The sequence below is a fragment of the Gymnodraco acuticeps genome, unplaced genomic scaffold (genome assembly GCF_902827175.1).
Source record: "Gymnodraco acuticeps unplaced genomic scaffold, fGymAcu1.1, whole genome shotgun sequence".
Lineage (NCBI taxonomy): Eukaryota > Metazoa > Chordata > Actinopteri > Perciformes > Bathydraconidae > Gymnodraco > Gymnodraco acuticeps.
In genome coordinates, this window is record NW_022989985.1 from 2,794,155 (window position 1) to 2,807,292 (window position 13,138).

Here is a 13,138-nt window from a genome sequence, read left to right on the forward strand (position 1 = left end):
AGTCTTTGAGGGTGTGGACGGAAATGAGAACTTTAAGGACTTATGCTACATTAAATGAAGAATTCAAGTTTAATTAAACAGCTTTATGTACTCTGGGGACTTTAGACCACTGCCCCGGGAGATGTTAAGTCCAGGAAAAATATCTCTTTTAACCCTCTATATAATCTAGGGGACATCTTCACACCTGTCTTTCCCCAACTTTATTATTTGATATACAGCTGCCAGTGTAACAGCTGTTTTATGAGCTCACCTTGAACCACAATGTGATATTCCCTGCGGGCCTCCCCGGCTGAGTTTTGAGCTGTGCAGCAAAATGTTCCAGCATGCTCTGACTGAACTCTGTAGATTCTCAGCAGCCGGTTCCCATTCTGGAGATACACCCCAGGACTGTCCACCTGGATACACAGAAATCAGTAAGTGCATCCTTTGTGGGAAATTGTAATAAGAAGCATGACCACTTGGTGGCATTGTACAGCTAGATATTAACAAAGTTGCCACCAAAGTTTTGCTTAAATTGTAAATGGGAATCCAGAGTGAAAGAACTCACAGAATGACCATCTTTAGTCCAGGTGATTGTTGGGGAGGGGATCCCGAAGGCATCGCAGCTCAGAGTGAGAGGCTGCTTTAAAGTGACAGTGAGGTTCAGAGGCTGCCCATCATCCTGGATCTCTGGGGGAACTGCAATAGCGCAAAAAAATATATTATTTTAGGCCTACAACATATGCAGAACATGTAGATGCATATTTAACATTTACCTTACATTAAAATGTAGGGTGGACAAAAGTGCCTTTTTATGATGAATACAATAATGTGTTAAAATGATATGTATCTAGAACTACCTATTTTGCAATTATGGATAGCTGCCACAGTTTGATTGATCATAGGTAAGCTAGCTAATGTGATTGCACTAGTGTTCGAGGGTATCAGTAAAACTATTAAAATTGTTACGAATTCATTAGGTTTTGTTTTATTTTCACGAATACACCTATTTATTTTGTCTTAAAATATATAGGATTTATGATCTTTGTTAAAGACCCATGGTTTAAGGTATTTTGTTCGAGTGAAAGGGGTCACTTATTCTCACCATTTACTTTCAGCCTTGTCTTTCTCTCCACAGAGCCTGCCTCATTGGTCGCCACACACTTGAAGTCCCCGCTGTGGCTGGCAGACGCTGTGCTAATTACGAGCGCTCCGTCCCTCGCCACAGAAAGCTCTGATTGTTCGGCGTGTATCTCCAGGCCGTTCTTGAACCAGCGCACCTTGGGATGAGGTGAACCTGCAGGTGCAGAGACAAGCACAGGATTGTAAGTGAGTATAAACTGAGCTTTATTGATCACAACTGACAGAAAGAAAAGCTACTTCCATTTATCTGCTTCTCTACGGGGGGAACTTAATGGGCAAGCAGCCCAGACTAGAAAAAGGCAGCTCTACATTTATCTCTTGGACAGCGGGACAGCAGGGGAGGCATTGCCAAAATGGGACCTTGGGGCCTACAAGCTTATGATTTCAAGGTCACATAAAAAAGTAAGACACAGTGTGCTAGAGAGATGTACGGTTTAAAACACAAGCATCAAGATGTATTACCTCACTGAGGTGAGAGTCCTGAGCAGTAAGAATATGAGTGGTCAGACAGGCAGTTCAAATGCACTGCTGTGTACAATCAGAAGCCTGAAACAGGTGTGTGCTCTGGATTACTGGGAGGGAAAGAGGTGGAAATGATCAAGAGGAGAAAGGTGGAATGGGGAAAAGGTGGGGGATTTTCAACCCAACACAACATACTCCCCGGGACAAGGACAGACCAGCAAGCCTCGATGAAAGAGCGTTGCGGTGGAGTGATCAAAATGGCACGGCTCTGGCTATTTACAGAGGTGTTACATATACAACCACCACAGCGGAGGAATCAAACACTGCGCCCTTCCTCAATCCAAAATAATACTAACGACGCAGCAACAGCAAAGGTGGTTTACAGCAAACACATGTTTACAGTTAAGCAGCTCTAAGAAAATTCATTATCTCACTGCTGAGCGGAAATGCAAACATATGTTCTGTTTAAGATGTTAACAGATCTCATTAGTAGACTTTGAATTAACTTGCTAGGGCTGACGAATTTGGAGATCATGTCTTCCACGTGTTTCACCGATTATTACCTCCATCTAACGCGCTGCGTTTGTTGGTGAATTAATAATATCCTTCTGCCAGAGGATGTGCTTTATCTCCCTCACACAGAGACATCTCAAGAGTACAATGAGGGCGATACTTGTTTCCTGCTCCCGGCTCCTCTCCTGGGTGTCAAGAGCGTCAAGCATTTTAAGTGTGAGCCCTCGAAGGCTTGGTACATTTTGCCTGCCTGCTGGTAAGACTTGGATAAGAGGAGGGCTGGCGTAGCTTCCTCTTCCTCTTCCTGTGCTTCACAGTGCACCTCAGACATCTCTGTCCTTCATCTGCAAGCAGCAGCCTGTAATTAGGATTCCTCTCCCAGCAGGCCCCGACGCAGAGGAAAGCAGATGTGGCTCACTGAGGAGCAGGCAGACTGATGTTCCAGCTGTTGCTCCACATTGGACACAGTCCTCACCTCCTCTCACCGTGCTGGTAACCATGACACAGCGCCACACAAACAATACCTGTCAGCTCGAGCTGTCAGAGGTTAAGTATCCATCAGTGCGTCCGCAGACTCGCACAGACGCTTGGTATGTTGCGATAAAATATAAACCCTCCACACCCCGCGGGATAATACCTTGTTCGCACAGAGTTCTTAAATTATAGAGACAACAGCAGGCCTCTAGGTGCTGCGATAAAAAGAGGATGCACTTTTTAAGATGTCTATGTTGACAGTGAAACATTCCTTTGATGGTGTAGAAATAAACACATCTGTCCTTTATTTAAAGTAGAATTTCCTCTACTATAAAACAAACTAAAAAAAGGAACATCTATTTGAAGCTCTAAAACTTTAGTCACACTGTCACACCTCTTCTCTTTAAAACCTTAGACTTTGCTTCCCATGTATTTTCAGTCAGGCTGACTCATTTGTGATTCATTTCATACCTTTAGCCGGGCAGGGGATGATAACCTTGCTGTTCGCTACTTTCTCCATGATGGCATCTCCTGGTTCTGCAAAGGACGGGGCCTCTGTGAGGACAGGAAAACATGTTAAGTGCTGGTTTAAAATGTACAGGGAGTCTAATAAAGTTTAGCTTGAATCCAATGTGTAATGACTGAGTTTTAGTTTGATTATTATTGAAGGGGCCAGTGTAGGTAAATGTGACGCCTTTGGGGCATTCCATAAACTGTTGTGAGTATAAGATTTGATCTCACAGGAACTCTCTGGCCAATTGAGTGGCAAACAGAACAAATACAAGTAATTACAAGAGTCATTGGAAAAACATCAGATGATAAAGCTTTTGGATCTCCATGGGAAATAAAATAAATCCAATTTGAGTGCAGTTTTCAGTTCATTCCATTTCAAAAGGTGCATACCAGCAGTGCCAGAGTTAGTATGTAGTAAGTACACATGTTCTTGGTGTTACATGCATTTTCCAGTATTAATATAACATATTACTGTAAAATACATCAAAAGCAACTGAAGATGAGAAGTTGGAGTGGGAGTAGGGCTTAGGATATATTGTTTGGTGTTGAAGTATAAATTAGGAAGAATAATTCATAAATGTGTGCTGTAAATAGTAATGGCGTAAAAGACCCCTGCTGCTCCCCATTACTGATGACAGGAAGGCCTGATTCAGTCTTCACAAGTTAATAGACCCTGCTCTGAAAATGTGCACCATCATCACAATATTTAAACACTATTACATATCCCCCTCCTTAAAAGGGATGGTTTTCTCACTGTACCATAAAGAGTAGCTATTTGGAACAACAATAAATACTTCAATTTTCCCACATAGTGGCTATACGACAATTTTGTTTTCAAGTACACCCGGGGGCCTTATTGTCTTGCATCATGGAACTATTGTGCGTTAGAGAATGCACCTCTAAAGACAAGGAGAGCCTGTAAATGGGACACTGTTGGATGGATACAATTTTTTTTATCGCCAGTGCTTGGAAATGGTTATTATCTGAGATTGGCAGCTCCATATAGTAGTTTGCTGTGTTGTGACAAAAAAGTCCCCCCATCCTGTGATTCTTGTTTAAAAGAACGTGTGGATGCATGTGCCTACGTGGTTGTATTTGCTCTCTCTTTTGATAGGCTTTATATGAATCACATTATGCGGTATATACTGCGGCTTATTTTTGCGTATTATCAATATAAAGAAACAAGGTTTTGAAAATCTGAACCGTAGATAGATATTCACCAAGAACTTCCAGTTTGATCTCCAAGATCTCCTGTCCAGCGCTGTTCCTGGCCACACACTGGTAAGTGCCCTGATCATCCAGGCTGACCTTCTCGATCCTGAGAGGCGTAGTGTTCTTGACCCCAACAGGAAGTCCATTGTGTAACCAACTGACCTCGGGACGTGGCTCTCCCTGGACCACACATGGCAGAATGACTCTCTGGCCGAGCAGGGCTTTCAGGAGGGAAGGTGCTGGCTGAATTCTGGGCTTAGCTGGGGACAAAAACAAACATCGTAAATGAATGTCTCTCCACGTCTGTTACACACCTATTTATTTACACATCTCACATACTTGACATATGTTAGAAGTGACGTGTTGACATGGAATCTATCAACTTCTCAGCATTTGAAAACAAGTTTTATGGGTTCTAAGAAGTTGTAATGAAGTGGTGTCGACTTACATTGGATGTGTAAATTGTAGCTCAGGGACACGTTGCCTGCTGGGTTTTCTGCAGTGCAGGTGTACAGTTTACTATCAATCAGGCGCAAATCAGTGATCCTCAGAGAGCCTGAAGGCAAAACAGTGAACCTGGGAAGTGGTTAGGGGTCAAGGGCAAAGGGATGGAGAAAACACAACACTTAATAAGTCAGTGAAGATCTACAGCCGCTGTGTTTTGGGAGAAGAGGTATCCTCGTTTTCCTTGAAGCAATATTTTCTACAAGTAACACATTATGGAGCAGGCAAAGATCTGAATAAAGTACATTTATTACCTGCCTTTATAATATTGGTAAATATTGATAAGTTGGGAGGACAATTTCAAAATGAAGGTAGTTTTGCCTTTGGTGCTACAGTATTTTAAATAAAAGATGTGGTAATAAAAATGAGTTCCTGTAAAAAGAGACTGTGAATTCCCACTACAGCTACTACCTGAAGCACATTGATAAGAGTGATTCATTAATATGCAAATGTATACATAATATGTGACCATTTTAAGCAATTTGTTCAAGTTATCTTGCATTACACTACATTGTCCATTATAATGTATTTTCTTGACTTTAAAGGTGATGTTGAGCTTTGAATACAAAACAACGCATGAAGGAGAGTAAAAGCAATAAGAAAAAACATTTTAAAGCAGTTAATGGCTTCTTTGCATTTATGTTGTTTGTCGAAAAGAAAAATGGATCTAGTAATAAATGAAAGTGCTGAACAAGAAAGCACTAAGTGGAGTCTCAGCCAGGGCCTAGTGATCTCCCTAGTGAGTTGTTACTTTCACGATTACCATTATCCAGGGTAATTACAGTGTAAAAGGGTAGACACATTTTCACCTGGTGACGTCGCCATGGAAAAGGTCAAAGCCACACAAAAATGATTGTATTTCTTCCTGTTGGGAACATTGTTGTTTCCAGTAGCTATTGTGTGTTTATCACTAAGATGTGTGGAAATACAGATAATCAAAAACTACAGTGGTGCTACTGATAAGACACGCACACATGTTTCCTGAGAACAACCATATGAGAAAAAAGTTTACGCAAAACCATCCCATTCATTTTACAGATGTTTGACACAGACGAACAAGTGGACAGATGGATATGATAACATGCCCTGCCCTCCACTTTAAAAACATGCTTTGTAGCAAAAACAAAAGCAGCGGTTAGATGCGGGTTTAAAGTACTTAAATGTAGGTCAGCGACTAAAGGAGTGTGGCAACCTGAATTGCACTAGAAGCTACCCAGCTGTATAAATGTATAATGTGTACAAATGTAAACACCCCTCTGTGATTTATCTTAGATAAGTGTGTCTGCTAAGCTACTGAATTATAACACAAACATGTTCATGTAAGTGGAAATGAGCTTGAAGCACAAAGAGCTCTCTATTTCAGCTGCACATATGGTGTAATGTGGCTCCCCCACCTCCTCACTCAGCCTGAGGAGAGGCAGCAACATCTAACGTTGGAACCAAATGACTGCCTCTCTGTGGTTGCTGCAGCTCCATAATGCCGGATTGAAGGCTGATACAAGCTCAAGCTCAAAAGGCATGAACCCCCCCCCCTCTCACCCATCCATCACTCCCCACACTAGTGTCAAGTCATCTGTGTACATAGTCTGACACAGAGACTAACTGGGACAAAGTGGCTTCTTGAGGATTAGACTCACACTGACTCAGTGTCAAATAGATCTGTGTGTTGACCCACAGCACCCTCCTTGTCCTTCTGTTACTTTTTCCTCAACACTGCACAATGTGCACATATATTAAACTCACACTCCACCTTATTGCATTTACATTTGAAGTAAAATGACTACAACTACTGCACACATTGTAAAATGTATATATAATCATGTTAATATCAGAATCAGAAACAGGTTTATTACCAGGTAGGTTGACACGTACGAGGAATTTGACTTAGTGTCGTGGTGCATACATAAAAGTAAAACAAAAATAAAAAACACAGATAGAGATATTGTAGCAGTAGTAGTTTGGTGTATACTATTATACATTATAGTGTATTCTTACCTATTTTTACATGTTATACTGTGTATTCTATAGATTTAGGGTCATATGTTTGTACTGTTAATATGTTGATTTCTCAGTTTATTTTGTATTTATATTTGTTTTTCTCTATATCTATCTTATCTATCTACTATCTATCTATCTGTCTGTCTGTCTATCTATATACATATATATATATATATCTATCCATCTATCTAATCTATCTTATCTATCTGTCTATCTATCTATCTATTATCTATCTGTCTATATATATATATATATATATATATATATATATATAATCGATCTTATCTATCTATCTACTATCTATCTGTCTATCTATCTAATCTATCGTATATATCTATCTATCTAATATCTATCTGTCTATCTATCTAATCTATCTATCTAATCTATTCTATCTAATATCTATCTATCTGTCTATCTATCTATCTAATCTATTTGATCTAATATCTATCTATCTATCTGTCTATCTATCTATCTATCTAATCTATTTTATCTAATATCTATATATCTATATATCTATCTGTCTATCTATCTATCTATCTATCTATCTATCTATCTATCTATCTAACAGCCTGTTATATGGCTATGTCAGAAAGTTTTCCGCCACTGATTTAAGTTTTTCCAACAATCTGCCCCCTGGTCATTTCCTCTGACCCCACAGAGTGTATGTGGAGGGAATGAATCTCCCTCTTTCACAGCATGCCTGTTTCCGCAGGTCCTGCATATGTAAAGCACGGGTGTGGGGGTTGTTCACAGCGGTGTGTTATTCTCATCAGACAAGACCAGTAAAGAGTCAGCATGTTGTTTTACTGCCGAAGCCCCCCAGGGAATCCGAACATCAGGCAGACAGGGCTTGTATCTCTTCCTGTGTCAGTTCATTTTCCTCCCCTCTTCCTGGCACTCCACCCCCACCTATTCCTTCTCCCTGGCCCCACACAAGTCTTACTGTAACTGAGTCACCGCAGCTTTCAACCCACTCTCTGTCATTCTTCTATCTATCCCAAAAACCAGTTGGTGTGGTGTCTGGCGCAGGGAGTCTGTCTGTCATCTTTCTAGTCTGTTTCCAACCAGCCTGTCTGCACCCAGGGTGACCACACATGAGAGCCGGGAGTCAGCGGACCATGTGGGACCAGATGTTCCTCCTCAGCAGACGAGTGAATCCTCAACACAGCCCTCGTACAGTCTCTTCCAAAAGTTATCATTAAATACAGAACATTAGCTGCAGCTTTGAATGGCTTTAAAGGCTGAGTCAGATGTTAGCTAGGTCAGAGGTAAGGTATGGTGACAAGCTGTGTTACGTGATGTTTCACTAATTTCACAGCATCATTCCCAGAGTGAGGTAACACTTCCTCTTACCCAGCTGTGACGGGGGGGATGGGATGCCCATTTCTGCTCCATGTGACGAGTGGAGAGGGGCTACCCTGGGCTTCACAGGGGAGAACCACCTCTGTCCCCACCTCTGCAGCCATCTTCACAAGGTCGTCATGGCCACTTACACCCACTATTTTAGGCATGGCTGGAAAAGAGGGAAAAAAGTTGTCAGAATACCAAAAGGAAAACAATTCTCACACAGGGTTCGGGTGTTACAGGACTTTTATGGGATATTGAATAAGATTGTGGAAGTTGTGGTGAATTAAGAATAGTGAATATCCTCATGAGTGACTTGAAAAAACATGTTTACCTCACTATCGTGACAAGAGAAATATTGAGTCTGATTAAAAAAAGTTAATCCTTATTAGTATAAGGGAACTAATGATGCGTTACCTTTTTTAAGATGATCTGTTTTTCACTAAAAAGGATGTTCACTGAAAAAATCGGTATCCTATCTTTATGGAATATTTTTACGTTTATAGAGATAATATTGTGAACCACATTTATTTGGCCAGGATAATATTGAGGAAATGTTCATACCACCCCCATGCCTACAGGAAAACATCATGCAGTCTAGACAGAGAAGGCCCTTTGTTATATTAAATACTGCTGTGTTTTGGTGACTGTGGTGGGACATGTGTTTGCCTTACAGTTGACACTGAGCTGGATCTCTCGGCTAGCGTAGCCCACAGGACTGGTGGCGGTGCAGATGTAGATGCCTGCGTACTCAGCGCTGGGGTGGAGGATTTGGAGGTATCCATCAGGGTCCGACTGAAGAGAGGAGCGGCCCCTTGGCAGAGACTGCCGGCCCTGGAGAAACAGCAGGCATAAGACCAGACAGAATATACTGCAGATAAAAGCTGTCCTCACAACAGCGCAGGGACACAGAGCTCACTTTAAGGTTTACAGACAAACCTTTGATGTCTAATGTGATTACAGAGCACCCCTTTAACTCACCCTATCCCTAATACACACATACAAGAACGCAGCCTGCTGCACACGCTCTTGCTTTGAACATGAAATTGCTTTTACAGATTCACTTTTATCTGACAAGAAGAGAAATTTACTCCACTCTAGAGCCCTCCTCTGAAGATGTTTTGGAGACAGCTAGGAACAAAAATCAGGTTCAGTTCAACAACAAGCATGTTGACCTCAGTAAAACTGTAATGGTGTTTTATGTTTACTCTTGCATGCTTACTGTCTGTTATTTGTTTCTTTATGGGACATCACGGGTCTTAATGTTTGTGGTCATCTGTCTGTTATGGACCATTTAGTATCAAATGTGGGTGCAATATACCACTGATACATTTAAATGTCGCTATATTGTGTTTTTTGATACTGTATGATTTTGAAAAACGAAAAAAAACTACCGATTATTAGGTAAGAGTTTGCATGCAAAGGTGTATGGCAGACAGTCTCTTATATGCACAAAGATGTTACAAGGAACGTGAATTTGCAAATCCAACTGTTCTGATTGCATAAAAAACCTTTTTAAACTGAGATTTTTTTTATAGTTTCCCTAAAATTAGATCTTGTTTTTGAGATCTCAATCCATATCGCTTTGTTTACAGAATCACAATATATTAAATCATAACCCTGCTTCATGATCTTGGTCTTTTTCCAAAACACAGCACTAGTAGAAATGCTCTAAGATGTGCCACGGAGTCAGTGATCATAATGTTAGTCAGTCACAGGCAACAGAGTGGTGGTGTCGTCTGTATGACACATGTAGCGATAATGTTTTATGATCAGGTTCATTCTTTGGCATTCTGGGTAAGCATGTGGGCTCTGCAACGATACGCCTGGTTGCATATAACCTTTGAGGTTTTCTCCTCATAATACAATTCTTTTTTTAACCGACTGCTGGAGGAAAGGTTTTAAATAGATTCCTGTGGTATAATAAAATCCTGAGTTATTTTTCACAGTCAAGGAGCAATATGGTAAAGTTGCCATGGTTACATCCTCCCTGGTCAGGTTAATCAAATCTTGATTGCTTTGCAAACTGTTATTGTTGATCGCATATTCAGAGTGTTTCCACAAATCAGAGAAAAATAACCCCTTAGGTAGATACTCAAGTAGTTCATCTAAAGAGAAAGCATTATATCATAAGGATATGACTGTTATTGTTACCACTATCATTGTTCTAGTGCTGATTGCATTAATAACCTACTGATGACTTTAGCTCAACACTTTTTAAAAATGAAAATCCCATCACCGTTGCAAAACTGGATATTGATGTTATGTTTGATTGTTACATGATTGATATAGCTATTACTTTAAACATGATTTATTAATGATGATTAATTTTAAGATGACCTAATGCCAAGTTTTCTTCTCACTAGATAATGTTTTGGGAATAAGAAGTAGCCAATTAGTCATTGATGGATTTATGGGATGCAGACAAATTAACCATTAAGAAAAGCAGATCTTGACAGGGAGTGTGACATCATACCTTGGACCAGACAATATTTGGCTTGGGAAATCCACTGGCCTCGCATGATAGTGTGATGGCGACGCCCTCGTTGGCTATGTAGTGGTATGGACCAGCGTTAATCTCAGGGGGAACTGTGGAAGAAGTAGGTCACAAAACACAGCTGTCTCACTAGCCAGGAAGAATCGGGTCCTTGGCATTATCACTGGCCTTTGCCAACCAGCAGTGTCAGCACTCGAGGCATTTCTTCATTACAAACCGATGATGAACAGTAATCTGGCCTGTCTGTCATGATGCGCCTATGAACAAAATTACCCTTTCATCATAGCATGCAATAAATGAACCCTCTCACTATGAGGACAGCAGGTGGTAAAGTCAGCTACATTATGTTGTTATCCACGCTGAGTCAGCACATTGTAGGTGCGCCACATTTGGGGCTGCGTCCATGCCTGCCAGTGTCTCTAACATTTAGATCATAGATAATGAAAGCAGAGGGCCTGCTTAGGTCTGAAGCCAAAACCAAGACTACAAATCTACAGCTAGCAGCTCTGTTCAGCTTTATTGAGGCAAATCAGTGCCTTTTAGCTAGATGTTAACCAATGCTCCAGCATGCTGTCATCACAATCTGAATGTTTTTAGCAAGGATAACGGTTATGTTGCTAACCATTTTGGTTAAGCGTGTTAGCCTGCTTATATTTACTAATACGCAATAGATGAACAAAGTAGGAGTTGAGTCTAATTGTATTAGATTTGGGTAAATTATCATATTTGATTGACATTTCAAATCCAACTAATAGAAGCTTTAAATCTGACTAATATACTCATGCCTCATTTGTTCAATGGGTATGCAAACTTAAATCTAAAAACAACAATTTGTGGTTTCACAGGGGGTTATGTACTGGAACTATTTCTTGGCAGGTCTTTTACTTCCTGTAGTTACCTTTGAACAGAGCCTGGGCAGCCATATCTCTCCGCCTCCAGTCTTACAGATAAGCTAATGATCTGCTGGCTCTAGCTTCAATCTTGGGTAAGGTATTGATCTAATCTTGGCAAGAAAGCCAATTCAAAATGCATAGCAATTTCTTTAATGTGGGCTCTTACTCTGGACCTCCAGACTGACTGTGATGTTCATGGACCCTGCTACATTCACCGCAGTGCAGACATATGTCCCAGCATCCTCTGGGGCAGCTCTTTCAATGTACAAACTGCCATCACTCCTCAGAAACATTTGCCCAGTCAGTTGAACCTGTGCAGGGGGGAAATGACTACAGTCACACAGAAACAGATTGTCTTCATGAATTTTAGCCTATTTGAAAGAAGTCTGTCTTACAGGTTTCCCATTGTGGGACCAGTGTCTTTCTGGAAGAGGTATTCCATCCAACAGCATGCAAGGAATACTCAGGGATTGGCCGATGCCGGTAGTGATGATAGGAGCACCGTGTGCCAAGAGAGGGGGCTCTGCAGAAGAAAGAAGTGTAAGGTCAAAAATACTTTAGAAGAGCAGGAAACTGGCAAAGTATTTTAAGGCCACGATCAGTTATGCTGTTGCTACCATTGTCTATTGTGCCATTGTGGCAGTGCTGATAGATAAGAGAGCTTAGATAATTGAGTTGGTAGCTTACCCAGTCCAGTGACTCCAACTCTGGCCTCAGTTTTAATGGTTCCAAACTGATTCTTGGCCTCGCAGATGTACAACCCTTCATCATCCAGCCAGACGCCTGTAGTTGAGCAGACAGTAAAGCAGCGCTGAGCAAACTTAAATCAATATATTGAGAAACACAGCACAATCTACATATCAGAGATAAGCATCTATATACCTGCTGAGAGAAAACGATGTATCTATACAAAATAAGTCTATGTTAATAGCAGTTAAGTCCTCTAGTCAATAACAAGTGGTATTATCGGTCCGACTGTGATGTAATTAGGAGTTTAAAAATAGAAAATAACAGGATTAATGGGTTTGCCTCAGCTGCCAGACTGCTGACACAAATTGCATTCAGCAAAATTCTCTGAAGATCACATGTTGGAACATCAACGTGATTCACTTCTTGTGTTTGACTTTGGATAGTCAGACCGATGTTTAAACAGGAAATGACAAGACATGAAGTATTAAAGTAAAAAGTGAGGAGAAGAATGGCAATGTACGGTGAAGGCAGGTAAAAAAAAAGCCATCTGCAAGAGATTGAGATAGAAGGTCAGATGGCACCCACAAATAGAAACAGTGACAGAAGCAGGATATGCTTCTCTCCAAAGTAATACTATGCACGCTATAAACATTTAGTTTTAGGATTACAAAGGATCACCTTCAGTATAGTATTCGTTTATTAGTCCCCGAGGGGAAAATGGGTTGCAGCACATCACAGAGGCATTTAAAAAGTTAAGACAATACATCACTGACAACAACATAGACACAGATAAAAACAAACAGACATAAGAAAATCAGATATCGGCAGACATGACAAGTGGCCAAGTTAAATGTGCCCTTGCCCTGAAGGCAACACATTCTCACAACGAGGGTGACATACTTGGACAAGAGGACAG

General features: G+C 40.8%; 1 protein-coding gene across 1 annotated transcript in view; it reads right to left on the reverse strand.

The window, feature by feature from the left end:
- hmcn2 (hemicentin 2) overlaps positions 1 to 13,138 on the reverse strand; it is a 49,582-nt gene that overhangs the window by 22,856 nt on the left and 13,588 nt on the right. Inside the window, 12 exon segments of the mRNA XM_034212511.1 lie at positions 251 to 395; positions 548 to 678; positions 1,085 to 1,276; positions 3,043 to 3,126; positions 4,305 to 4,556; positions 4,745 to 4,872; positions 8,152 to 8,311; positions 8,817 to 8,976; positions 10,619 to 10,731; positions 11,699 to 11,843; positions 11,928 to 12,055; positions 12,220 to 12,315. Of these exon segments, the coding sequence (XP_034068402.1) occupies positions 251 to 395; positions 548 to 678; positions 1,085 to 1,276; positions 3,043 to 3,126; positions 4,305 to 4,556; positions 4,745 to 4,872; positions 8,152 to 8,311; positions 8,817 to 8,976; positions 10,619 to 10,731; positions 11,699 to 11,843; positions 11,928 to 12,055; positions 12,220 to 12,315 (1,734 nt within the window).